This window comes from Neodiprion pinetum, chromosome 6 (assembly GCF_021155775.2).
Source record: "Neodiprion pinetum isolate iyNeoPine1 chromosome 6, iyNeoPine1.2, whole genome shotgun sequence".
Classification (NCBI taxonomy): domain Eukaryota; kingdom Metazoa; phylum Arthropoda; class Insecta; order Hymenoptera; family Diprionidae; genus Neodiprion; species Neodiprion pinetum.
The window spans coordinates 364,252-391,535 of record NC_060237.1 but is presented as its reverse complement, the minus strand read 5'-3'; the positions used below and the strand labels follow the sequence as shown (position 1 = coordinate 391,535).

Genomic DNA, 27,284 nt, shown 5'->3' with positions numbered 1-27,284 from the left:
CTCTCCTGTTGGTCCTGCGCTCTTTTCGCTGCGATTTCTGAGTTCCTGAGGGTCCAATTGGTCGGTTAAGGATCGTTTAAATCGAATCTGAGACCAAAAGTTTTTTGCCAAAAAAAAAGTAAGGCCAACCCCTTTCCATTTTTGGCGAAAATTTTCGCGATTTTGAAAAGTGCTGGAATCAATCAATTGTAGCACTAATCGGACGTAATTTTGCGAGAGAAGTCGATTGGGCGCAGTCCCAATACGCTGCGATCAACGCATCAAAAGTTACAGTCAAAAAACCAGAACCTGAATTTTCGACATTTTTCAGCAGGTGCTTTTTCGCTCGCCATTTCTCTCCTGTTGGTCCTGCGCTCTTTTCGCTGCGATTTCTGAGTTCCTGAGGGTCCAATTGGTCGGTTAAGGATCGTTTCAATCGAATCTGAGACCAATAGTTTTTTGCCAAAAAAAAAAGTAAGGCTAACCCCTTTCCATTTTTGGCGAAAATTTTCGCGATTTTGAAAAGTGCTGGAATCAATCAATTGTAGCACTGATCGGACGTATTTTTGCGAGAGAAATCGATTGGGCGCAGTCCCAATACGCTGCGATCAACGCATCAAAAGTTACAGCCAAAAAACCAGAACCTAAATTTTCGACATTTTTCAGCAGGTGCTTTTTCGCTCGCCATTTCTCTCCTGTTGGTCCTACGCTCTTTCCGCTGCGATTTCTGAGTTCCTGGGGGTCCAATCGGTCGGTTAAGGATCGTTTAAATCGAATCTGAGACCAAAAGTTTTTTGCCAAAAAAAAAAGTAAGGCTAACCCCTTTCCATTTTTGGCGAAAATTTTCGCGATTTTGAAAAGTGCTGAAATCAATCAACTGTAGCACTGATCGGACGTAATCTTGCGAGAGAAATCGATTGGGCGCAGTCCCAATACGCTGCGATCAACGCATCAAAAGTTACAGCCAAAAAACCAGAACCTGAATCTTCGAACATTTTTCAGCAGGTGCTTTTTCGCTCGCCATTTCTCTCCTGTTGGTCGTACGCTCTTTTCGCTGCGATTTCTGAGTTCCTGAGGGTCCAATTGGTCGGTTAAGGATCGTTTAAATCGAATCTGAGACCAAAAGTTGTTTGCCAGAAAAAAAAGGAAGGCTTACCACTTTCCATTTTTGGCGAAAATTTTCGCGATTTTGAAAAGTGCTGGAATCAATCAATTGTAGCACTGATCGGACGTAATTTTGCGAGAGAAGTCGATTGGGCGCAGTCCCAATACGCTGCGATCAACGCATCAAAAGTTACAGCCAAAAAACCAGAACCTGAATTTTCGACATTTTTCAGCAGGTGCTTTTTCGCTCGCCATTTCTCTCCTGTTGGTCCTGCGCTCTTTTCGCTGCGATTTCTGAGTTCCTGAGGGTCCAATTGGTCGGTTAAGGATCGTTTCAATCGAATCTGAGAATAAAAGTTTTTTGCCAAAAAAAAAAGTAAGGCTAACCCCTTTCCATTTTCGGCGAAAATTTTCGCGATTTTGAAAAGTGCTGGAATCAATCAATTGTAGCACTGATCGGACGTATTTTTGCGAGAGAAATCGATTGGGCGCAGTCCCAATACGCTGCGATCAACGCATCAAAAGTTACAGCCAAAAAACCAGAACCTGAATTTTCGACATTTTTCAGCAGGTGCTTTTTCGCTCGCCATTTCTCTCCTGTTGGTCCTACGCTCTTTTCGCTGCGATTTCTGAGTTCCTGAGGGTCCAATCGGTCGGTTAAGGATCGTTTAAATCGAATCTGAGACCAAAAGTTTTTTGCCAGAAAAAAAAGGAAGGCTAACCCCTTTCCATTTTTGGCGAAAATTTTCGCGATTTTGAAAAGTGCTGGAATCAATCAATTGTAGCACTGATCGGACGTAATTTTGCGAGAGAAATCGATTGGGCGCAGTCCCAATACGCTGCGATCAACGCATCAAAAGTTACAGCCAAAAAACCAGAACCTGAATTTTCGACATTTTTCAGCAGGTGCTTCTTCGCTCGCCATTTCTCTCCTGTTGGTCCTACGCTCTTTTCGCTGCGATTTCTGAGTTTCTGAGGGTCCAATTGGTCGGTTAAGGATCGTTTAAATCGTATCTGAGACCAAAAGTTTTTTGTCAAAAAAAAAAGTAAGGCTAACCCCTTTCCATTTTTGGCGAAAATTTTCGCGATTTTGAAAAGTGCTGGAATCAATCAATTGTAGCACTGATCGGACGTAATTTTGCGAGAGAAGTCGATTGGGCGCAGTCCCAATACGCTGCGATCAACGCATCAAAAGTTACAGCCAAATAACCAGACCCTGAATTTTCGACATTTTTCAGCAGGTGCTTTTTCGCTCGCCATTTCTCTCCTGTTGGTCCTGCGCTCTTTTCGCTGCGATTTCTGAGTTCCTGAGGGTCCAATTGGTCGGTTAAGGATCGTTTAAATCGAATCTGAGACCAAAAGTTTTTTGCCAAAAAAAAAGTAAGGCCAACCCCTTTCCATTTTTGGCGAAAATTTTCGCGATTTTGAAAAGTGCTGGAATCAATCAATTGTAGCACTAATCGGACGTAATTTTGCGAGAGAAGTCGATTGGGCGCAGTCCCAATACGCTGCGATCAACGCATCAAAAGTTACAGCCAAATAACCAGAACCTGAATTTTCGACATTTTTCAGCAGGTGCTTTTTCGCTCGCCATTTCTCTCCTGTTGGTCCTGCGCTCTTTTCGCTGCGATTTCTGAGTTCCTGAGGGTCCAATTGGTCGGTTAAGGATCGTTTCAATCGAATCTGAGACCAATAGATTTTTGCCAAAAAAAAAAGTAAGGCTAACCCCTTTCCATTTTTGGCGAAAATTTTCGCGATTTTGAAAAGTGCTGGAATCAATCAATTGTAGCACTGATCGGACGTATTTTTGCGAGAGAAATCGATTGGGCGCAGTCCCAATACGCTGCGATCAACGCATCAAAAGTTACAGCCAAAAAACCAGAACCTAAATTTTCGACATTTTTCAGCAGGTGCTTTTTCGCTCGCCATTTCTCTCCTGTTGGTCCTACGCTCTTTCCGCTGCGATTTCTGAGTTCCTGGGGGTCCAATCGGTCGGTTAAGGATCGTTTAAATCGAATCTGAGACCAAAAGTTTTTTGCCAGAAAAAAAAGGAAGGCTAACCCCTTTCCATTTTTGGCGAAAATTTTCGCGATTTTGAAAAGTGCTGGAATCAATCAATTGTAGCACTGATCGGACGTAATTTTGCGAGGGAAGTCGATTGGGCGCAGTCCCAATACGCTGCGATCAACGCATCAAAAGTTACTGCCAAAAAACCAGAACCTGAATTTTCGAAATTTTTCAGCAGGTGCTTTTCCGCTCGCCATTTCTCTCCTGTTGGTCCTACGCTCTTTTCGCTGCGATTTCTGAGTTTCTGAGGGTCCAATTGGTCGGTTAAGGATCGTTTGAATCGAATCAGAGACCAAAAGTTTTTTGCCAAAAAAAAAAGTAAGGCTAACCCCTTTCCATTTTTGGCGAAAATTTTCGCGATTTTGAAAAGTGCTGAAATCAATCAACTGTAGCACTGATCGGACGTAATCTTGCGAGAGAAATCGATTGGGCGCAGTCCCAATACGCTGCGATCAACGCATCAAAAGTTACAGCCAAAAAACCAGAACCTGAATTTTCGACATTTTTCAGCAGGTGCTTTTTCGCTCGCCATTTCTCTCCTGTTGGTCCTGCGCTCTTCTCGCTGCGATTTCTGAGTTCCTGAGGGTCCAATTGGTCGGTTAAGGATCGTTTCAATCGAATCTGAGAATAAAAGTTTTTTGCCAAAAAAAAAAGTAAGGCTAACCCCTTTCCATTTTCGGCGAAAATTTTCGCGATTTTGAAAAGTGCTGGAATCAATCAATTGTAGCACTGATCGGACGTATTTTTGCGAGAGAAATCGATTGGGCGCAGTCCCAATACGCTGCGATCAACGCATCAAAAGTTACAGCCAAAAAACCAGAACCTGAATTTTCGACATTTTTCAGCAGGTGCTTTTTCGCTCGCCATTTCTCTCCTGTTGGTCCTACGCTCTTTTCGCTGCGATTTCTGAGTTCCTGAGGGTCCAAACGGTCGGTTAAGGATCGTTTAAATCGAATCTGAGACCAAAAGTTTTCTGCCAGAAAAAAAAGGAAGGCTAACCCCTTTCCATTTTTGGCGAAAATTTTCGCGATTTTGAAAAGTGCTGGAATCAATCAATTGTAGCACTGATCGGACGTAATTTTGCGAGAGAAATCGATTGGGCGCAGTCCCAATACGCTGCGATCAACGCATCAAAAGTTACAGCCAAAAAACCAGAACCTGAATTTTCGACATTTTTCAGCAGGTGCTTCTTCGCTCGCCATTTCTCTCCTGTTGGTCCTACGCTCTTTTCGCTGCGATTTCTGAGTTTCTGAGGGTCCAATTGGTCGGTTAAGGATCGTTTAAATCGTATCTGAGACCAAAAGTTTTTTGCCAAAAAAAAAAGTAAGGCTAACCCCTTTCCATTTTTGGCGAAAATTTTCGCGATTTTGAAAAGTGCTGGAATCAATCAATTGTAGCACTGATCGGACGTAATTTTGCGAGAGAAGTCGATTGGGCGCAGTCCCAATACGCTGCGATCAACGCATCAAAAGTTACAGCCAAAAAACCAGAACCTGAATTTTCGACATTTTTCAGCAGGTGCTTTTTCGCTTGCCATTTCTCTCCTGTTGGTCCTACGCTCTTTTCGCTGCGATTTCTGAGTTTCTGAGGGTCCAATTGGTCGGTTAAGGATCGTTTAAATCGAATCTGAGACCAAAAGTTTTTTGCCAGAAAAAAAAGGAAGGCTAACAACTTTCCATTTTTGGCGAAAATTTTCGCAATTTTGAAAAGTGCTGGAATCAATCAATTGTAGCACTGATCGGACGTAATTTTGCGAGAGAAGTCGATTGGGCGCAGTCCCAATACGCTGCGACCAACGCATCAAAAGTTACAGCCAAAAAACCAGAACCTGAATTTTCGACATTTTTCAGCAGGTGCTTTTTCGCTCGCCATTTCTCTCCTGTTGGTCCTACGCTCTTTTCGCTGCGATTTCTGAGTTCCTGAGGGTCCAATTGGTCGGTTAAGGATCGTTTAAATCGAATCTGAGACCAAAAGTTTTTTGCCAAAAAAAAAAGTAAGGCTAACCCCTTTCCATTTTTGGCGAAAATTTTCGCGATTTTGAAAAGTGCTGGAATCAATCAATTGTAGCACTGATCGGACGTAATTTTGCGAGAGAAGTCGATTGGGCGCAGTCCCAATACGCTGCGATCAACGCATCAAAAGTTACAGCCAAAAAACCAGAACCTGAATTTTCGACATTTTTCAGCAGGTGCTTTTTCGCTCGCCATTTCTCTCCTGTTGGTCCTACGCTCTTTTTGCTGCGATTTCTGAGTTCCTGAGGGTCTAATTGGTCGGTTAGGGATCGTTTAAATCGAATCTGAGACCAAAAGTTTTTTGCCAAAAAAAAAAGTAAGGCTAACCCCTTTCCATTTTTGGCGAAAATTTTCGCGATTTTGAAAAGTGCTGGAATCAATCAATTGTAGCACTGATCGGACGTAATTTTGCGAGAGAAGTCGATTGGGCGCAGTCCCAATACGCTGCGATCAACGCATCAAAAGTTACAGCCAAAAAACCAGAACCTGAATTTTCGACATTTTTCAGCAGGTGCTTTTTCGCTCGCCATTTCTCTCCTGTTGGTCCTACGCTCTTTTCGCTGCGATTTCTGAGTTCCTGAGGGTCCACTTGGTCGGTTAAGGATCGTTTAAATCGAATCTGAGACCAAAAGTTTTTTGCCAAAAAAAAAAGTAAGGCTAACCCCTTTCCATTTTTGGCGAAAATTTTCGCGATCTTGAAAAGTGCTGGAATCAATCAATTGTATCACTGATCGGACGTAATTTTGCGAGAGAAGTCGATTGGGCGCAGTCCCAATACGCTGCGATCAACGCATCATAAGGTACAGCCAAAAAACGAAAACCTGTTTTGAACACATTTTTCAGCAGGTGCTTTTTGCTTTCTAACTCCTCTCCTGCTGATCCCACGCTATTTTCGCTGCGTTTTCTGAGTTTCTGGGGGTTTGATTAGTTAGGAAAGAGTCTTTCTAATCGAATCTGAGACCAAAAGATTTTGGCTCCAATAATGAAAAAAAAGTAAGGCCAACCCCTTTGCATTTTTGTCGAAAATTTTCGTGATTTTGAAAAGTGCTGGAATGAATTCTTTCTGGCACTATTCCGACGTAATTTCGCGAGAGAAATCGATTGGGTGCAGTCCCGAAACGCTGCGATTAACGCATCAGAAGTTACAGCCAAAAAACGAAAACTCGTTTTTGACACATTTTTCAGCAGGTGTTTTTGCTTCCTAACTCCTCTCCTGCTGATCCAACGCTATTTTCGCTGCGTTTTCTGAGCTTCTAGGGGTCCGATTAGTCATGAAAGAGTCTTTCAAATCGAATCTGAGACCAAAAATTTTCGGCTCCAATAATGAAAAAAAAGTAAGGCTACCCCCTTTGCATTTTTGGCGAAAATTTTCGCGATTTTGAAAAGTGTGGGAATAAATTCTTTCCGGCACTATTCCGACGTAATTTTGCGAGGGAAATCGATTGCGCTTGCTGATATTTTGCAGCTGACAATATGTTTGATTTGTTAAAAAAAAACATTATACCTCCAGCGAATGAATCATCCCGTACCGTAACACATTCCGATTGACGTGCAATCTGCAGCCTTCTTCATTCAATCCGTAGCTGTTCACGACGATGCTGTTATGCCGTTTACGAAGCATGAATCGAGCTTATTTACGAAACATATTTCAGTTTGTGCACCTGTGAGTAGGCTTTACAGTTGATTCCATCAATCGGCACGTGTAAGCGAAAACGCGAAATATATCAGCGAGTACACCTGTGCAGATCTATTGGCTGGACTCAAGCTGCAGCAGCATGCAACAATCTGCAATCACGCCCACTATCGTACCATAACGCGCTGCCGATCGCAGCGACATACGACCTGATGGTACAGGAAATTTTACCTGAGAAAGACAACATTGCACCCTTCGATTTTCCTCGCAAACGGCTAATTTGTGACTTTGAGCCAATTTCTGCGTAAAAATAATAGCATACATTTTATACAGAGCCTCCGATTAGCGTAAAGAAATAAAATATCGCACATTCTTCACAAAGCATATATTACGTAAAAACAAGTAAAAATTTGATTCAAGCAGAAAAAGTATAATCTACTTGCTGCCACGAAACACACAACGGCAACTACAGAGTGGCGACGGCAGCGGTACTGCATCCAGCCGTTTGCTGCACGTGAAAATGCAGATGAAGTTTTTCATACCAGCACGTTTTGTGGCTCTATCTAGCATGCATGATGTAAGTATTTGCTAGAATGGAACACGGCGAAGAATTTCAGTCCGGCAACACTGGATCATACCGCGTGTATGGAGTAAATTGGAGTTGTAGTAACCATAGACTTATAATAGTAACCTGTTTCAGCAATACGGTATGCTATAGTACTTCAATGAGTTCTTGATATCGAAATGAGGATATTTAAGGAAAGTGCTTGGGAGATTGACGTAACAGGTGACAAACTGACGAACGAACTATTTATCGGTGTAAGTTTACCAAAATGTATATAATATGAATCCTAACCTTTTCTAACCTCAAAACTGTGTTCGAAGAACTTATTTACTAATTGAATGCCTTGATACTTTTTATGCAGCGGAAGAAGAAAGCCAAACCGACCAAAATATCGGTTAATATTCTTCAGGCTGAGAAGAAATCGATACTACGTAAAAAACCGAAATCAAAAGTTGCCAAACTGGCACGGAATGCTGAAATTATCAATCTTCCTGCAGCTAGAAATGGAGTCAGTAGCAAGAAACGTAAATCTTCTGACTCAACGATAAACGAAACTTCAATTAAGAAATGGAAATCCGAATCACATAAAAATTCGGACCCTAGATCTAGTGCCAATGCAAATAACAGTGCCACTGTATTATCGTTGAAAAAGAACAAACCTAACAAAGTTAATAAAAAAAAAATTCCAAACGATGCTCATCATAGGATCCGCAAACAGAAATTGGAGCCAAATGGAGATCTTCTTGCAAAGCGGATTGAAAAGCAAAAATTAAAGCGTAAGAAAAAGAAACTAAAAAATCTAAGAAATTCAAGCAGTACAAAAGAGCCTTCTATTGCAAACCTGACAGATGGAAGAGACAATTCCACAACGGATGTTCAGGCTGAAATGAAAGACGATAAGAATTTGACCAATCTCAAAGTTTCAACCAAAGTTATTGAATCCAGAATAACAATCGACAGATTACAGAAATTGCTCGCTGAAAAGCAGCAGCATGACTCAATAAAGATCTATAAGAAAAGTACTGAGCAAAAATCACTAAGAGACAGAATGTTGGCTAGACTCAAGTCTTCAAGGTTTCGATACTTGAACGAACAAATGTACAACAGCGAAAGCTGGTCGTCCAAGAAATATTTCAAGGAAGATCCTGACGCATTTTTAGCCTACCATGAAGGCTATCAGCTCCAAGTGGAACAGTGGCCTTTGAACCCTTTAGATACCATAATCGCATCGATAAAAAAAATGTAAGGAAACAATATTTAACACAGATCAGTTTTTCGTTTATAGGAGCTTATATATTCTGTTCAATTATATATAATGGCACAAATAAATTTGTATCGATACTGTATCACTTCTTAATTTTACACCGACAGGCCGAAAGACTATATTGTCGCAGACTTCGGATGCGGCGAAGCCAGACTTGCAGCCAGTGTAACACAGAAAGTACACTCCTTGGATCTGGTTGCCATAAATGATAAAGTCACCACCTGCGATATGGCACATTCGTCATTGCTGACGGGCCGAATTGATGTCGTGGTTTTCTGCCTCTCTCTGATGGGCACAAATCTGACAGATTACTTGACAGAAGCCAACAGAGTTCTGAAGAAAGAGTAGGTATCAAACTACGTGTGCAGGAAATAAGTGGCTCCATATTTTCGGATTTTTATGTTGAACACTAACTTCACTTTTATTCAGCACAATAATTTGATTTTTTTGCGTTTCTGCCTTCAGTGGGATTCTCAAAATTGCCGAAGTTGAAAGTAGGTTCAATGACGTGGACGAGTTCATCAAAACTTTGGGTGTTTACGGATTTGTCAATACGTGGAAAGACTTATCGCACAACTTATTCTACTTTATGGACTTTAAAAAAGACGCCGACGTCACGAAAAAACGAAGTAAACTTCCACCTCTCGTGCTCAATCCGTGTTTATATAAAAAACGTTGATACCAGATCACCATAAAATAATGATATAAGTTACCGTTCCTTCCGCAATATTGTATATAGTTAATTACTAGTTTTTATATCCGCGTCCTATGTTGTGAAAATGATGAATAAAAATCTTAATTTTATGGCTTTTGTTAAAACTCAACCTATGAATTGAAATGATTTATTTGTACCACCGTGTGGAGATTCACTTTTTCGACAAAAGTTTCACAACAACACATGGACGAATATTTTATGTGCCAGCTTAATCAGAGTGTTAGATTTCACACACGCTGATCTGCATTGCACAATATGTAGTAAAGTAATATTGTCGAACGTTTTATGTTGTCATCCCACTAGAGTTACCAAAAAAAATGACTCTATTCTTTTGGCTGGTTCGGGGATTTTCAATCTATGGCACTTTATCATAACGCCGTTACATACAGGATACGGCGCTCTTATATAAATTTGCCATGAAGATGATTCGTATAAAGAATATCATTCATCATAATGCCAATGAATATTCTAGAATACCAGTAATCTATAGCAAATCAAGATAAATCATAAGCTTAATCAGTAATAGGAAAAATAATACAGGCATAACAGTTTTGTACAAAAAAATACACCTTTTATATATGTATTCAACAGTTCACGTATTCATAAGTTTTAAATGCTATCAAAAACGTATGGAAAATGGTGAAAATAAAGAAACTTTTATCCATCTATGGGGTTTTAGATCGCAATGAATTAAAAATATTATAAACTTAACGTTAAAGAACAATCTCTCAGTTGTTCTTTGTCATTGAAAAAATTGTGTAGAAAATTAAATATATTACATTTTGCGATAGATAAGGAACAAAACGTTCATTTGATTGAATTTTTTTTTCTATCGCATTGAATTATTCAAATTAAAAATTGATTTTCTCTTGGAGAGTAATTGGAAGAAATTAATTTCTAAATTATTATACGTTTTGCGTCGTAGTACGGTAACCAGCATATCATGAATATGCCTGTGATGATTGGATTACCGGAAATTCGATATATCAATTCCATCCAGCACGTCTTCGGCCTCATCTCTGAGGTTCTCCACCTTCTCCAACAATAAGAGCTGCAAAATAACAAAATGTACTCAAAATGTGCATTTTATTTAATTAATTGTAACTAATTCGTCGCTTACAAAAATTTATTGATTTCATTCTGCCAATTGGAATTAAACATAAAGCTTCAAATATCAAAACATACCTTAGCTGCAGCGACGATCTGACTAGCGACTCGCATCGGCAAGTTTTCAATTTTATCACACATTTCCATTGGCTGACCCAGTGCTACAGATTGCAATGTTTTGTATCCAGCATTGAACAACTGTCTGGCACGTCCCTGAGTGAAGAAATCAAAACACAATACTTACATGTTATTCATTTTTGACATTTCAAGGTACATTGAATGCGTATCTTTTGCATTTTTGACGTACAATTTTCACACTAGGAAGTTCTATTAACGGTTCGAGTTCAACCGAGCAGCAGTGTGATAGCCGTTTACTAAAACTGTGCAACAGGTCTCTGAATGCCCAAAATTCATCAAGTTCCTGAAAGAGAAGACGCCGTGAGCAAGATTCTCATTTTCTTTTACCATCATAGATCTGCATTATTTTTCGTTCTGACATATTCTAGGTAGCAAGATATGCGTGCGATAATTACCGCGCAAAACCGTTCCACGCTTGAAGCAAAGGATGCGGAAGCGTTCATTAAATTTTGTACTATTCCTCGATTGACTTGATACTTAGTAGATACTATGTGAACAGTTTGCTGATTCCACAACTCATTGAGCATTAGGGTCAAATAAAACCTGTTTACGACGTTAGAATCGACATTCTGTGTAGGAAGAAAACAGATGTTATAAAGTCTTACATTTTCGGTATTTACAAATAAGTATGAAATAATATTTCAATTTAAAACCTTTGGCATCACTCCAGCTCTCAGTTTGGTTGCAACTGTCTCGTTTATGCCTAAAACTCTTGCAGTCTCCATCTGTACGGGAGACAAGTTGCAAACCTGCAACAAATTACATGAAATTTAAAGGCGAATCTCTTTTTGTATCCTACTGACTTACCACATCGCAGTACACGTTTCCAGATGGTTTTACAAGATCAACAACATCGTATGGCGTCACGAGGTACAAAAGGTGGAGACAGTCGAGTAGCACTAGCTGGTTTTGTGCTGATTTTAAGTCTCTGTACAGCATATGCGCACGATTCAGATCGACGCATCCTAAAAATCATGAAATACGGTATTACAAATATGATAAGAGCATAGAGAAAAAATGCAGTTAAAAAATTCGGTACCCTCACCTTTCATAGCTGCTCTTCCCAGTTTGCATACTTCCAGTTTTGTTGTTCTATTAAGTTTTACAATTTTTTTTCTAGGTCGTGGTGTTTCCTGAGCTGTTTTTAAATTATCTTGCGACTGAATGAGGACAGTTAAGTTGGGATTGATTTCACTGTGATTAGTAACTTGTTTCACTTTAATTACACGTGTTTTTATTAGCTTTGTGATCGTTTTGTCAGTAATATTATTTGTATTAATATTTAGCCTCTTCTGTTGTATTCCAAGAAGCGTAGTTCCAGCTATTTTGTGCAACTCTGATCTAGTTGTAGCCAAATTTAAGAGAATCGAACTCAGAATCAAATTGTTTATACCCCTGTCTTCTTCAACGTGTAAAGTACTGATACAGTCGTCCATATTAGAAGTTAACAACTCTTTTACCTAAGATGAAGAGGGGAAACGTCATGTTTATCTAATAACCAATGAATAATTGCAATAGTAGTGGCAAAATTTATGTAAAATCCAGCACCTTGGGAATTTCGTTTGTTCTACAAATCAGTATACTTTCTCCAACGTCTTTCATCCCAGCTCTTCCAGCTCTACCGATCATTTGTTTATAACGACTCAAGTTTAGAAACTGATTACCAACATATGGACGTCTGAGTATTACCTGTAATGTGAACAAATTATAACGAAATTGAAAAGGCAGACCATGTCTATAATAGAAAGTTACCCTTCGCGCTGGTAAATTAACGCCAGCAGCCAAAGTTGAGGTGCAACAAATTACAGAAAGAGTTCCAGATCTGAACGCTTCCTCCAGTAGCTTTCGCTCTTCTGCCATCAAACCAGAGTGATGATAAGCTACGCCAAACTTTATAGTTAGTTCCAGAATCTCACAGAGAGCACCTTCAGTTTTCAATGCTCTTATCAATATATCTTTCTCCTTTTTCTTATGATTGTGCAGAGATCTGGATGATTGTTAGAATGCAATTATTAAAGTAATCACGATACTTTTATAGAAAGACACAATGGCCAGGGTATGATTTGCTATTCTCCTTACTTGAACAGAACTTTCGTCAACAATATAGAAACATTCTCACAGTTCTTGCGACTCGGACAAAATATTAGACAAGAGTCTTGTGGTACAACATCCATTACCAATCCTCCAAGTTTATCTGGATCAAGCCTGAGAGCTTCCTGGGAGTACTAAATTTTGAAGGGAATAAACTGTCATCATTAACGTACTTCAAATGTATTGTAAACTTATGTAAACACAATTATGACCACCGAGATAAACGCTTACTCACAGCGTAAGCAATTTTCTTTAGATCAGTTAGTATTTCTTCTTGCTCAAGATCTACAAGCCAAATATCGTCCTCACATTTAACATACTCTTTCAATTCTACAGGCCTAAAATCTTTCGTGTAAATTTCAGCATTCAAAAATTTAGCGATTTCATTCAAATTCCCAATAGTGGCACTCATTCCGATAATATGTGGATTATCTGAGAAAAAAGAACTCATAATGAAGTGAAATGCTTTTGAGCATTGAGCAGATTATTTTTTTTCAACGCACTTCCAGTGTACATTATTTTTGTCAGTAGACCTTCTAGTGTTGCGCCTCTGCCTCCATCTTCTCCTAATAAATGAAGCTCATCAACAACGACCATTCCAACCTACTCAAAATGTTTCCCATTAAATTCAAGGTAATTTCATCCAAACTTTTGACTTTGAAACATTAGTACAACGTTACCTCATGAAGACGCTGGTTTTCTATCAAGCTATTAACCAGGCCCAGTCCCTTCTCAATCGTGCAGACATAAATGGTGTGTTTTCTCCGCCTTTTACGCGGCGGGTACTGCCCGTTTCCAGCGGCATATTCCTCGACCAAAAAATCTAAGGCCAGGGCAAAAGGTGCCAAAGAACGTACCTAAAATAAATTACAAGTATTATGAGCAAGGCGCAGAAGCATGAGAAGCAATATTGTGAAATTGCAAAAAGATGTTTTGAGCAGTAGCACCTTTTCTTGAACGATTGCAACAAAGGGAAGTATGAAGATTGCATTTTTTTTGTTAGCGACAAGCTCCTTGAGCATTAATATCTCAGCCACTAATGTTTTTCCACCACTTGTTGGGAGGGCATAAATTAAATTTTTTCGATCATAAATTGCCTTGAGTTTAAGACACTCGTCTTGCCATTCTGTAGATGGCAAAAAGTTTCCTCAATTTCTGTATCAAAAAATTTAAAGAACAAAGAAACTGGAAAGCATTTACCAAAAGAGGAACCTTACCATATAGTTCATCAATTCCCTTTACACGCTGTATAAGTGATTTTACCGAGCCTGGAAGTCCGTAAAAGGAATCTTTCATCGCATCCTCACAAAACCGTGGGACAACCGTCCGACTCTTTTTGTTGGGTCTGCTATTTTCCTTAAGTGGTGATAACGAGTGTTTTTGAACACGCGGAACAGTCGAAGGACAATCCAATGGTTCGGAATGAATTTTTTTTGGAGAAGTCAAGGTGCTGAAACTATCTAATACAGCCAACGGAGAGCACTCAGATTTGGTAGCTTCGACGTTCTCGTTATTGGATGATTCAAGTTCATTGAATACTCGATCCAGTAGACTGTCATCTTCCCACATAGATTTTTCGATACCAGAATCTACGACCGTATTGTTTAACCGATCATCACGGCATATCGATATTTCTGTTGTATTCAGTATGGTTTTCAGCTCCATGTGAACTTGTTCAGTTTTTTGTACCAAGGTTGACTCTATTTGACAAAATTCCTGGTCGCTTATATTCAAGTCCAATATTCTACTGTAATTGTGATCTTTCACTTGTTCAAAGTTTGTATCTTTCTCAAAGAACATGTTTTCCTCGGCATTAGTGTGGTTGTTATTATTCTGATAATATTCATTATCGTCCTTTGTTGCTGTAGCGACAACATTGTCAGTAGCATATGTAAATTCTTCATCAAAACTTATCGTGTTTAGTACAGTGTCGTCAATGGATAACCACGACGAAGGAAACGAGTTTCCTCCTGCCACTATTAAATTAGCACCGAGCTTTAGACTGCTTCCTCTACTCATTTTTTGACCAAGAGAAAAATCAGCCTGATCAGGTGTCACAGCCATTATGTTTGAATCACTTTACAAGTGAATTATGTCAACCTTAGAGGTTATACTCTGTTACCAAGGATGTAGCTTTATCGTGCCAATTTCCTTATTCTAACACGCGTAGCACCTTTGACTAGATGATTAATTTTTTGCTTTTGCAGAACTAGGTTATTCTACGCGGGAGCGTGTGTTCCGTCCACTCAAAATTCAAACGTTACAGTCGCCGCATTAAACGTAACACAGGTACACGGTGTTCGATGGCAAGTCCGCTAGTAGCGACATCCAGCGGTAATTCGAAATTCGAACTTCGCCAGTTGCGGTGGGTAACGATTTTTTATCCTGCAATGCCGTGATACGGTAGTCACAAATGCATGAGAAGTTGCCTACGGATAGGAGTATCTTCGAGTCCACTGATGGTATTCGAGCTAATATCGTTATAAATGGAAATGCAGAAATGGCGCTACGTTAAAAATGTAAATATTGTAACGTTCTTTGACGTTACGGAAATAAAATATGGATCCGCGAGTTTAATTATCAAGTCAAAATCAAGAGCGTGAATAAAATGTTGTGAAAAAGTTTTAATTGCGTAATATGTGTTTCTCGTTTGAAGTCTGAAACAAGACTGTTTTTACAATAATGTTGGTTGACGCAGCAACCTTATTCTTTTGAAAGACATAAGAGGTTTATAAACGTCTTTTATCTATGATGACTACTAGATCATTAAAGAGGGGGCAAAACGGGTGATTTCACCCTTTGTAACAATATCTTATGCTGAAGAAAGGATTCATAAAGAAACACTTTGTGCATAATTAGTTTCAATCTGTGGTGTTTTCCTTGCTTTTTTTCTGTTGTCTATTTTTAGAAAGACTATCTACATGTTCCGTATCCTGTTATATTTCTCATATCGCAGTCGTACGAGTAATTTTTAATAATTATTCATCGCAATCTGAGCGGTGAATTTCCAAAGTGCAAAAGAATTTTTTTTAAATGCTGTTTTGCCGGCAACGGCACCGCTTCGTGTTGAATCACGCATCCCATTAATTAGGTATTTACAACGTCCAGAATGCTTCACAGTGTATTATAGCCACATGTGAGCGATGTATTAACTTAAGCTCATCACATACGGTGTTATTTCTAAAATTACTCTACGGCAGAAGGTTGGTCACCAACAAACGAAGCCCACCGAACGTTGTAGCTTGGGTATTTTAGGCTGAATTTTTTTTTTGCTGGAGACTCAGTGATCGAACTTGTCGAAACTGAGTGCATTTCGCCGTACTAAATCAGTGAAATGCGGTTTAAAGGTGTTCGATTCATGTTATGTTCAATAATGTGCATCAAAATAATTCCAATCGGATACAACGGTATATTGTTGGAAAAGGTTGAACAACATGCCAGCTGCTGTAAGCCTCCGACATAGATATGTTAGTAGAATTTCGCATACGGCAAGGATAATACGTCATGTGCGAAAACAATCGACGTGTATCCTGTAACATGCGGGGTAGTTTCTTGAGGATCATGATTTATCACCGTGCCGACGAGCTGAACTGCGGTCCACGATGCTCCATGAATATAGGGAGAGATCAATAACATATAATATTTCCAATACTCCGTACTTGCCATCTGGACTTCGTTACGATCTCCGATAGCATTACGATCCTTACGATTTTTTAAAATTCAATTCAAACTTTAATTTAAACGCAAACATGCTGCGGATATGTTTTGTTACTTGCTAAAGATTTGCTCGCTCCAGAAGAGAATCACGATTAGGAAAATATGCCGAGTGAAGATATAAGGTATTTTCATAAGTATAAATAATACACGTTTGAGTCTCTGTCGCAGCAGTTTTAATGGTTCCGCCATAGATTGTATAGGAAGAGGAAGAACGCGAGTGTGCTAAATCTATTGGCAGCCATGGTCTGCGATAACGACCCCTTCCCTCCTTTGGAAAGTTAGTTGTTGGTCAACGAAGAAACTTCGGTCAGGAAATTTCTAAAGAAAAAAGAACGAGCCCGAAGAATTTATCGTCCAATATAAGAAAGCCGAACCAATAACTATAACGGCCCGGCGCACCCACCCGTTACTCTTATTTTATACGGAAATCATCGAAAGCTCTATCTTGCATTACCCATCGACCTAAACTTTCTTGGTCGGTTCTTCGATACATTTTGCCGTTAATATCGACACCACACCCTTGTCATTAGACACCTAACCAGCCCACGCAACGCGATCATTTGATTTCCATTTATTCCTGTACCCATTAATGCGTGCTTCTCCGCTTACCGTAAACAGTACGGGCAACACGTTGCGAAATCTACTTACCATATGCTATTTTTCTTGGAGTGGATTGAACCGCAGGTCCACGCGGAGAATAAACAAGCGATTGCCATTGCCTCCTTAGGGCGTTCCACCTGAGGCGTATCAAGCCATTGCGTGTATCGACATAACAAGGACTTTACAATTCGTCGCCATTTTGCCTTTTTCAATCAAATTAATAACCGCGCGTGCAATTTCTTGAGCAGAAAACTTGGCTGACCTGCATCGTGTAAGATCCTTTTAGTCTAGAACTGGATCAACACATATTCTTTAACGATGTCTCGATACTTGTCTCCCGACTCAACAGCGATAAACCCCATCTCTTGATCACACGAATTTGTTCAATACATCAAAATATACTTAGCTTAGTAAGTTTCAACCGAAAACTTTTTCTGTGGTTTCAAATTCCTGCGAAATTCATTATTACGTGTTAACTTTGCGTCTTGATATTGCATGGAAAAAATCATCAGAGCTATTCGTAGACACGCGAGTTTCACCCGTATAAATCGGTGCAAAATCTAAAAATTCTGCTGACAGAAACGGTACCGTACCGTCGGAGATCCTATCCGGAATTCTAGTAGACCGCCCAACTCCTTAGACTAAAACCGGTAAGGTAAATTCCCAGGTCATAGTTGGATATATTCTGAAACGTTATACCTATGTACATACCTACAGCCGAACTATGTATCCTCTAAGACCATGCATTCCCAGACCAAAGGCGAGGATTGATCGCAGGGTTTTCATTTCTGTTGCAATGAAGATTCCTCGCTGAGCCCGGAGAGAAAGACAGTTGGCCGAAGTAAATAACTTTCATCCCTAAGGACGAACAGGCAGCTTAAGGGTATCGACGTTGTACGTACGCGTGTACAAGGGCGCAGAGTCGGAGGGACGGAGGACACACCTGGAATGCCTACGCGAACCTTGTGCGCACTGTGGAAGGCTAAGTTCAACTAATGTATTCACGGGGTAGGTAATCATTGCGGTGCCTTGTTGTATGGAAATCGTATCCCCCCCGGGCTAAAGGAAGGATCTTTCGGCGAAGAGGAATACTTGCGCTGCCGTGTATCGCTATCGGGTCCGTCGTCATCCGACGGAATTGATTTCACTTGGATGAATTTGATTTGGAATAGCGGTCTCTGTCCGTAGCCATTTCGACGTTTTGTTCGGGTGCGCGATGCCCTGCGACGATAAAAACATTGCAGACGGAAACAGAGAACCTAAAATACACGTACGCATGCACCAATATATGAGTGAGAAATGAGGTGGTACTTTTCAAATACAAGGAGCGAAATGTACTTAAATGAATAATCAGTGAAATCAGAATGGTCCACTTGCAATTCCCGTATTAAACAAAGGGGAGAGAAGGCGCACGCTTACCGACAATTATAGTGGAGCCATTCAATTCACTGGCTGCGAGATCTTAGACCCTTCAGGATCCGCCGTAAGTTCAACAATGTGAAAGTAGGTCGTGCTATGTGTCGCGTATCGCCGAGCTGGCTGCAGAAATGTTGCAAACCTGAGTTTCAGGGTTTTTTCTGCAAATACCTGGTTTTATATTAACATTGCCAATTGATAAATACTAACTCAACTCCCGATCATAATTGCAGTGAAGACAATAATTAGGACTCGGCTATGCCCAAGAGTTGGGACGGATATAAATATTTTTTGTAACAACGTGCGTAAAGTAAGCTTTTTTGATCGTGATTTCCGCGCGCGAAGTGCTACGTTTTGGCACTTTACCTGTATACCATGCGGATCCGCGAGTATTTCGAAACGCTGTATCGAAATGACCTCACTTTAAGTGCGGTTCGCTAAACAGTAGCACCTTACGCACGGAAATTAAGATAAAAAAGGCTTACTTTATGTGCGCTGTTATAATAAATAACGTTTCATACCAGCGCGTGAGGTTTCACAGCCACGTACAATCATGTCACCGGTAATTATACGCGGTACGTAAATATCACTTTACCAACTTTAATCGAAAACTACTATTCGAGCATAAATATACCTTTTGATCTATAAGAGATAACATGGCATGAATGAAAACATTTGACTATCTATACTCCGTCAAATTTCGACCACGAGTCCGCAAACAGCGCATCGAACGCCCATTCCACTTGCAATGACGTTATCATGTGTGTGACAATGCAACCTTGCGAGCGAAAATTCTCAAAGATAAATGGAGGGAAAATGATAATTGTAATATTTGCCAGTTTATCTGTAACAACCAAGCCAGTTACAGATCAGTGACTACAGTCACTAGCTGTTATGCTGTTATGCGGTGATAGTGAGTTGTTATAAATGCTCATGGTCGAATTTGTCAATTAGCTCCAGCGACCGTTAGTAACTGAAGATAAGGAAGTGAATTGCTGTAATGTAAGTTGAGTATCATGTAATTGAAACCAGCGGGCAGTGGGGTTATATCTCCTTCTAAAACTATAGTAGGTACATTACGACACATGATACATCGAACACTCCTCGGTATGTTATATATAAATATGTAAGCGCGGACGGTCGATCGTAATTCAACTCACTCTGAAAACATGGATCGTTGGGTCGGTAAAGCTGCAATCGTGACCGGTGCCAGTGCGGGAATAGGTGAAAAAATCGCCGAAGCTCTCGTCAAGGAGGGTTTATTGGTCATTGGACTTGGCAGGCGATTGGAGAACTTGAAAGCACTGGAAAAACGGCTCGAGGGAGCTAAAGGAAAGTTTTATCCAAAGCAGTGTGACATTACCAACACGGAAGAATTTCAGGGCGTTTTTAAATGGGTTGATACAAAATTTGGAGGTGTCCACGTCCTCGTTAACAACGCTGGTCTTTGGACTCCTAAGCGATTCATTGGTGAGCAATAAGAATTGAGCAAATTTTTTTTTACTTTTGACCTGTGCAAATAACTACAGAGATCTAAGCACGTACATGTCGCTCATTTCTTCTCATTGATTTATCGTTGTTTGCTTTAGATGACGATATTGAGGGATTTCGAAAGATACTCGACCTAAATGTCATGGCGTCTGCCGTCGGTGTGAAAGAAGCCGTGGCTTCAATGCGAAGGCGAAACATAGCGGGTCACATCATCAATATCAACAGGTGAACGATCAATCCTATGAGATTCATCTCTGTAAATAATAGAGTGATAACAGACGAGTACCAAAAGTACTTGACGATGTTTTTGTGCTCCCACAGCGTATTAGGACATTGGCTCTCCTTTGAGAACCCTAGCAGTCTGTATTCAACCACAAAATATGCAATTACTGTCATGACGGAAACGGTAAGACGGGATCTCGTGGCTGTTGGTAGCAAGATTAAAATTACGGTGAGAAGATTTTAGTATCAGGGAGCAATTCTTAACGGTAGCTCTTTTACTAGAAAGACTTACCACGGTTATTAAAATTGGAGTGAGGCTTGACTCATGGTCATTTAATTATTTCTTCAGAGCATCAGTCGTGGAGTTGTCAAGACGGACATCGTTCGGGCAGCAGGTCTCCCTGCCTCCGAAGATTACTTCAGCAAATGTCCGTGTCTTGAGCCGGAAGATATAGCTGCGGGACTTGTATACGTATTGGGGACCCCGGAACATGTTCAGGTGACAATTTCCAACGTTCTTCATCCTCGCTTGTTCTTAAATACACTTTATATTTTCAAACTTCACGTTTTACACGCTGCACAACAGACTGCATGTTTGTTTAGTTTCACCGTTTATTATCGTGTCAGGCCAAGCTCGTTTAATCTCCGTGTTCAACTGTGCCATAAACTTGTTGAAATTTGATCAATTTTATAAACTTTTTAGATTACGGAATTGACGATACGACCAGTCGGCGAAGTATTGTAAGACATGGCACGATGAGTCAACTATGAGGACATGTACCCTACGTTTCAGGTTCGTCACGAATGGAGAGAAATTTAATAAAACTATTTTTTTTCAAAAAAATACATTGCATCTCGTCTGAAGTCATTCTCAATATTCTTGACATCCCTACATCCGACAAACAAATTACCTTTCCTCTATCACGTCTGGAACAAGATGTGTAGGTGTATATGAATAATTTATTTAATTTTCATAAGCAACTTGAAAAGCAGAACTAGTTTTATGATAAACTGGTGACAGCTCTTGATAAAATGGAAATGCTAATTGTCCAACTACCGTCTTTAGTAAGGTCTACTATGCGAAAAGCATAACAAACAATGTCACCCGTATCGCTCAAGTTGCAATATGTCGTTACATAAGCGTCACCCAATAATAATTTTGATCAATGCGGCTACGTTTGAAACCAGTAAAAAAAGGGGGGACTAGTTCACGCTTATTATTCAAAGCTGTCGGTTATTTCAACATAAGTATAGAATAGGCATGAGCAGGAATTGGTTTTATTCAATACATATAGTTATTACTGGATGATTCTAATGTAATCTGATGGCCTCCTACGAAATGTAATTAATTTGCTTCCACGAGCTTAATCTAATGCTGGATTTTTATAACCGACTTAAGGGATCATCCTATCGTAACCGGTCGAAAAATATCTGATTTTCGCAATTTGTTTTCGATGGTTAATATACGTTAATGAATCTAATTTTTTTATGTCGAATCAGGCCACTCCTAAAGAACAAAAAATGAATTTTTAAACGTTCCATTTTTTTTTAAATATAAATTTATCTCATAATGTGGTGACCGCAAAATTATCTGAAACAAAATTTAAAAAGAGATTATTAATCAGTATGAATGCCGCTACCTTGCTATGGAAGTTTTTTTTTTAATTAGAATTGACAAAATGGCGGCGTTTTGAAAAAAATTAGCGACACAAAAAAATCAGACTGGTTAGCGTATTTTAAACATCAAAGAAAAGATCGTGAAAATCAGCTATTTTTCGACCCGTTACACTGTGATGATCCCGTAAATATTGAATTAATATTAATTAATGCTGATTTATCAAAATTCCAAGCCTATAGGCTTCGAGTAAAATAATGCCCAATCAGCTCTCGGCTGGCATCCGGCTAGGAAGTTTAATGAAATAATTGCTCAACAAGCACCCGGTCAGCACCCGTTATAAGCACTTTATCAAAATGTTTGTCCAACCCGTCGACGGTAAGCACCCGGTTAAGGACGGGACGATTGCCCGCGTCCAGCACCCGCCCAGTAACCTTCTTTATTTTTTAGTATTTTGTCATTTTTTTCTACATTGCGCGTCTGTACAATCATGTAAGTTTCTTGTTCTGCACGATGACGGCCAGAAGTCTCGACTTGATGGCCAAATGACCCGGATCTATGATAAATAAAAGAAAAAATCGAACTCCTTATCAGTTTATCTTACAATTAGTGGCTACAAGTACTCACGATACCTTACTTAAGAAAAGTGTCATTTGCAAAATTTTTTTTTTTCATATCAGAGTACAAAAGACTGCACTTTTCAGTACTAGGTAATAGAAGTGCAGTTTTCTGTACTGTCGTAGAAATGATTACTTGACGCACGCAGACAAAAAAAGATGCTTAAACCATCATACTAGTGTCAAATAAAATAATTTTCACGCTCATTTAATCACTTTTCAATATCCTGTACCCTGACCCAAAAATTTTAAATTAGTAAATTACAGTTGAGTTCCTCACGCATATCTACTTTTTCAATGTACCGATCACTCAGCCATTGTCCACTTTGAAAAATGCTCACCTTTCCGAACATGGTGAAATCGCAGAAGGGCCGTTTCAGCGGCGATGCGATGCCCGGGCATCTGGGCGCAGTGTTAGAGAGAATCATCAGCTTTTCCTCTTCACCGTCATCCCTGGCACAAAGCGCGTTTGTCTTTGGGGTGAATTAACTGTCGGTCAAACGAGACCGGGTGTACTGTAGGGTGGTAACAAACTGGCTCATAGGCATTTGAACTAAATGGATCATAAGCTTTCGCAGGTTCTCCTCTATTTGTCAGTTTGGGGTCTGTGCGTCGGTCCGAACAGTAGCTAAAGGCCCCGGCCACGTTATATCAATTTGTATTGAACGTAAGCCTCCAGCAACCAAGATAAGCTCCTGGCGAACCGACCACTGCCTTCGCAGACTAGACGCACTCCTCAAGAACCGAAGCACAATATTGACTCGCAATAACGCGAGACGCAAATTATTGTTTTACATCGAAGAACCCTCAGCTCTCTTCGTCCTATTCAACCTGTGCCAGCAAATCCTCGAGCTTTATGCCCACCTACTCAATAATAGACCCGCACTATAAAGCGCCTGAGCAAATATTTTTCCTCAAGCGAGATCGAGCGGATCCTTTTAGTGGAAATCGGCTTGTAAGGTTTTCCACTTCGCACCCTGGCCTATGCTGCTATATACGGCTGAAAGAATTCGTGTTGTTATTTTGAAAAATCATTCTCCCTCCACCCCGTGGATTTGTACCTGCACTTTTACAAGCGCTGAAATATCGCGGTATGGGTAGCTAACGATCACTGATGTAGGTATAATTGCGTGCGGGGATCATTTCGGTTATTTTTCCACCCACACGTCAAAGTTCTTCTCCGATTTTCATTTTTCACCCCTTATCCCTTGTATATATAGGTATATAGGTATATAGGTATATAGGTATACAGGTATATCTCGTTTTCTGTACCATTTCCTCTTCTCGTTTTATTCCCTCGTGATTCGAGCCGTGTTTTCCTTTCCCTTGTACGGCACCACTTATCAGCATGAGCCTTGGGCTCGCACACCGCGAGCAAAACGTTTCATCTAACATCTGGTCTCGACCCCTTGTCTTTTCGCAGCGGCATCGCGCCGCGAGAAAAGAATCCTCTGGAGCGGGTGGAATTCGTTTGACGCAAACAACCGCCCCGGGTTGTGTAACGCCATGGTTCGGATGCTTTCAGCGCGTCTTCCACTTTGCGAAATGCTTTGATTACAAATAGCAACTTGACACCTGAAGTGCCGCCACCAAAATTGCTTGCGAGAACATCCTCTGCGCATGCCCACCCTTATCCCCGCCTGTATAACGCACTCTTGGCTGTATAACTTGTGATTCGAATGCCTTGCAGTATACGGCGGTGGACATTGATCAGAATTTTATAGGTAGGTCCGTTTTATCGAACGTATCTCCAATTACTTTCCACAGAACGGTATAAAACACTTTGGAGCAACTTTTTCCATCCACCTTCACGTACGATACTCGAACAAATATTATTCAAGGCTCAACTTATTGCCGTAAACCAGAATAAAACTTGGAGCATCGATAACCGAAGGTAGAAGACATTGGCTTCCATATTTTTCCAGACCCGTGTCACGTCCTGAGTTCTATTAAATATTCCTGGCCCTGAAGGGGAGGGTGCAGAATAGAGCGTGAGACGTGGCGCGAGGTCAGCAAATCGTTGAATTCAACGAATATCGATTACCCCCACCTGTTTCCCAGTTCCTGCAGTTTGCAGGAGACTGCGGTAGGCTTTGATGCGATCCAAACGAAACCGCAAATTCCACCGGGCAGCAACAGCCCGCACCAACGTAGAAACAAGTACCGTGGCAATCAAGTTTCAATTCCGAGGGATCTGCTGCATCATTCAGGATACATACATTGCGCAGAAGCGGTCGTCTGCGTTGTAATTATTTAATCGGAACGACCCGCGACCAGGACAGAGCAACGCCTATCTGAAAGAATTGAAACGCACAGGTTCGCATGACAAATATCTCATTCTGCATCAGGGATAGGAAATTAAATGTGAATATGCGATTCGAGGGTTGGCATTTTGTACGAGGGTCACGAATCGTCCGGGGGAAAGAACCGAGAGGGAAGGAAGAAAACTAAACATTTTTTCTCATACCTTACAATCAGCTGAACCGTTGCTCATCCCTACAGTGACTTTGAATTCGTAACGAACGAACGAACGAACGAACGAACGAACGAACGAACGAGAAAGAGCTCCGTAGACGCGAGAGGGTGAGCGCATTAATGAAATGAGTTTTCAACTCGGTAAGTTTTCAAGTCTTGTCCGAGGATGAAGATTTATAGTTGGCCAACCGTAAGGAAAGTTTGCGGGCAAACATCTGCAGGGTCTGGCAAGAAGACTCCCCTCCCTGTTTTGCCACAACCCTCGCCCTGCCTGCCAAAAGATTTTCGCAACTCAAAATTATCAAATACATGTCGTCCCTATCCAACTTGTCCTTTCCGGAAATTCAGTTTCCAGCTCACATGATCAAGATATCCAGATACGCTTCTAGTGCGGAGCAACAGCTTTCTCGTTTCCGCTTCGTTTTACCGATTCATTTTACGGATGGTACACTTATTTCGCTTTTTCTATACACGTTCTCCCTACATGCCACGTTCGAATTTCCCCGCTGACCTATCACGGCCATCGGTTGACTCGATGATGCGCCTTGTCTTATTCTCCTTCAAATCTCCCTTTACAGATACGGATGCACCAACCTTCCCAAGGCGCACGATGTAAATTATGGAGATGAGTTACCTACTTCCGTCTCCCTTGATTCTTCCAATAAATCTTTACCGTCAAACTGCGGTACCTGGAAGTTAAGGGTGGTTCTCGCCCTGGTTTGCGTTCATTTTCATTCGCTTGCTTTGGTTTACAAAACGACGTAACAACATCGAGTTCTGCTTCACTCGTTCCACAACCAAAGCATTGTAGGAAAGCGTTAACGAAGTGCTGGTGTTAATCTCCCGAGCCCTTGTCTTATTTGCTGTTTAATTATCGAAAAAGACGTTTCTATTTCAGGGAATGCGATTGAATCTTTCATTACTTATGGTTCAATTAGGTGGCTCGTGATCATCCGGGCTTAGCTACACCGAGTCCGGCTGCACTGCAGGAGCTTCCCGATCTGTTCAATTATTAAACTGACGAATGGTCCCCAGGGACTGTTGATGCTGGTCCCGTGCTAAAGAAAACAAACGAATGAATCCCGGAAGAGTCGTAAGAGGCTGTAGTTATTTACCCGACTGCAAAGGCAGGCTGCGCCCACCACCCCTTTTCCATTCACCGTCCGATTAACAGCGCCTCCGGGCACGCCTTGCCATTGTACTCGATCGGAGAACCTCGAGTACCAAAGTCAGAGATCACGCGACCTGCAATATTGCACGAGTTGACCGGTCTCGGCGCAAAACAGTCAAGGAACTCTCCTTTCGCAGGCAGCGATAATAGAAACGAGAATTACCGATCAACACGCACCGCGGGGCAACAGATCCAACTTGTAGACAGAAGTTCTCTTTTCATCCATTTCACGTGTTCGACATAGCGAACGCGGGCACAAAACGAAGGGTGTGTAATTTCAGAAATGAGAGGGGATCGAGGACGCTTTTCTTCGAATGTCGGAGGGTCCGACCCTTGTCGCGTTTGGCTAAATACAGAGATTACAACGGTCAGAAGTCTCGAGTGGTGGCCAATACGATGTTTCGAATCCGGACAGCAGCGGGATAATCTGCAGCAAGGGTTGCAGGTGCATGGAACCACCGCGAAGCCATTTGTATCCACGACTTGAACTAGGACAGGAGTTACGCGTTGTTAGTAACATTATGAATAACGTATCGTCGGTAAGATTATTACCAACGCCAGATGGCGATACATGGCACTCCGTGCTCGCGGATTACAACGTATACGTATACTGCAAACACACAGCGTGTACGTTGTTATGTATATTTTATCACCGGGGCAGATAAAGGGGTCTCGCGATGCTCTCCCTGCCTACATGGCCGAATCTGTACCGGGGCTCTCGAGTTTGCGTCACGGCCTGGGCGAGACGCCATTGTCTCTTTTGTCCGTGATTTCCTCTCGCCCGTATTCAGCCAAGATCTGTAACGCAGATAGAGCCGTACCGTACCTGCAGGCCCGCACACGCATACGCGACAAATGGCTAATACAGATCTTGTCACGCGAGGGAACTAAGTGTCAATATGTGTGTGAAAGAACCTTCGCGTCCTCCTTTCTTCCCTGGGCAACAATGGGGGCCCGGTTCTGCCTCGCAACGCCGCCGAACCTGTTGCCGAATTCATAAAATTCCACCGACGATATCTTCAGTCGTATACACATGTGTGTGTATAAATTTGTATTCTCCTCGCGGCGTATGTGATACTCACTGTCTGATACAACTTTCAAACGTCACCTTTCAACTGACAGGTGGACAAAAGCTTACATTCGAGCTGCTCGAATCAATAACTATTATCTGATTTTTCATGGGCCGTATCACGATTTCGAATAGCTAATAATAATTTGAACGACGAGCGCGTGGACTGCAATAATTTCATCCCAGTATTCCAAAACGATTGGTTGTCGATCAACT

General features: G+C 41.0%; 3 protein-coding genes and 1 long non-coding RNA gene across 7 annotated transcripts; 2 read left to right on the top strand and 2 right to left on the bottom strand.

Moving 5' to 3' along the window:
* Positions 1–7,265: 7,265 nt before the first annotated feature.
* LOC124221382 (uncharacterized) lies at positions 7,266–9,428 on the top strand. Its single transcript, XM_046631332.2, has 5 exons — positions 7,266–7,372; positions 7,496–7,614; positions 7,722–8,602; positions 8,732–8,968; positions 9,090–9,428. Exons 2-5 carry the CDS (start codon positions 7,540–7,542, stop codon positions 9,301–9,303), a joined length of 1,407 nt encoding a protein of 468 aa, XP_046487288.1. The 5' UTR covers positions 7,266–7,372; positions 7,496–7,539; the 3' UTR covers positions 9,304–9,428.
* Positions 9,429–9,508: 80 nt separating this feature from the next.
* mus301 (mutagen-sensitive 301) lies at positions 9,509–14,982 on the bottom strand. Of its 4 annotated transcripts, XM_046631327.2 has the most exons (15): positions 13,893–14,982; positions 13,623–13,801; positions 13,356–13,532; positions 13,179–13,278; positions 12,911–13,107; positions 12,664–12,809; positions 12,337–12,571; positions 12,133–12,273; positions 11,630–12,044; positions 11,392–11,549; positions 11,238–11,333; positions 10,980–11,153; positions 10,754–10,867; positions 10,525–10,659; positions 9,509–10,390 (listed from the first exon to the last, which is right to left on the bottom strand). In XM_046631327.2, the coding sequence occupies exons 1-15, from the start codon at positions 14,737–14,739 to the stop codon at positions 10,307–10,309; spliced, it is 3,198 nt and encodes a 1,065-aa protein (XP_046487283.1). In that variant the 5' UTR covers positions 14,740–14,982; the 3' UTR covers positions 9,509–10,306. The 4 variants fall into 4 exon arrangements, with proteins under 4 accessions (XP_046487283.1, XP_046487286.1, XP_046487284.1 ...); XM_046631330.2 differs by lacking the exon at positions 13,623–13,801 and having other exon boundaries at positions 13,893–14,041; XM_046631328.2 differs by lacking the exons at positions 12,911–13,107; positions 13,179–13,278.
* A 4,493-nt stretch (positions 14,983–19,475) lies between these two features.
* On the top strand, positions 19,476–20,967 carry LOC124221553 (farnesol dehydrogenase-like). Its single transcript, XM_046631674.2, has 5 exons — positions 19,476–19,878; positions 19,998–20,124; positions 20,221–20,350; positions 20,471–20,620; positions 20,825–20,967. The coding sequence occupies exons 1-5, from the start codon at positions 19,578–19,580 to the stop codon at positions 20,864–20,866; spliced, it is 750 nt and encodes a 249-aa protein (XP_046487630.1). The 5' UTR covers positions 19,476–19,577; the 3' UTR covers positions 20,867–20,967.
* On the bottom strand, positions 19,590–20,550 carry LOC138191094 (uncharacterized). Its single transcript, XR_011177386.1, has 2 exons — positions 20,414–20,550; positions 19,590–20,153 (listed from the first exon to the last, which is right to left on the bottom strand). It is a non-coding gene; the product is annotated as an uncharacterized lncRNA (long non-coding RNA).
* Positions 20,968–27,284: the final 6,317 nt, after the last annotated feature.

Bases quoted from the DNA above. Each gene is read 5' to 3' on its own strand.
- LOC124221382 (XM_046631332.2), top strand. From the start codon at position 7,540: ATGAGGATATTTAAGGAAAGTGCTTGGGAGATTGACGTAACAGGTGAC. The intron at 7,615-7,721 runs GTAAGTTTACCA...CTTTTTATGCAG, and splicing joins CGAACGAACTATTTATCGGT to CGGAAGAAGAAAGCCAAACC. The intron at 8,969-9,089 runs GTAGGTATCAAA...TTCTGCCTTCAG, and splicing joins AACAGAGTTCTGAAGAAAGA to TGGGATTCTCAAAATTGCCG.
- mus301 (XM_046631327.2), bottom strand. From the start codon at position 14,739: ATGGCTGTGACACCTGATCAGGCTGATTTTTCTCTTGGTCAAAAAATG. The intron at 13,108-13,178 runs GTGCGTTGAAAA...CTTTTTTCTCAG, and splicing joins AAAAATAATGTACACTGGAA to ATAATCCACATATTATCGGA. The intron at 12,274-12,336 runs GTAACTTTCTAT...TTCACATTACAG, and splicing joins TTAATTTACCAGCGCGAAGG to GTAATACTCAGACGTCCATA.
- LOC124221553 (XM_046631674.2), top strand. From the start codon at position 19,578: ATGGATCGTTGGGTCGGTAAAGCTGCAATCGTGACCGGTGCCAGTGCG. The intron at 19,879-19,997 runs GTGAGCAATAAG...TGTTTGCTTTAG, and splicing joins GACTCCTAAGCGATTCATTG to ATGACGATATTGAGGGATTT. The intron at 20,621-20,824 runs GTGACAATTTCC...TAAACTTTTTAG, and splicing joins GGACCCCGGAACATGTTCAG to ATTACGGAATTGACGATACG.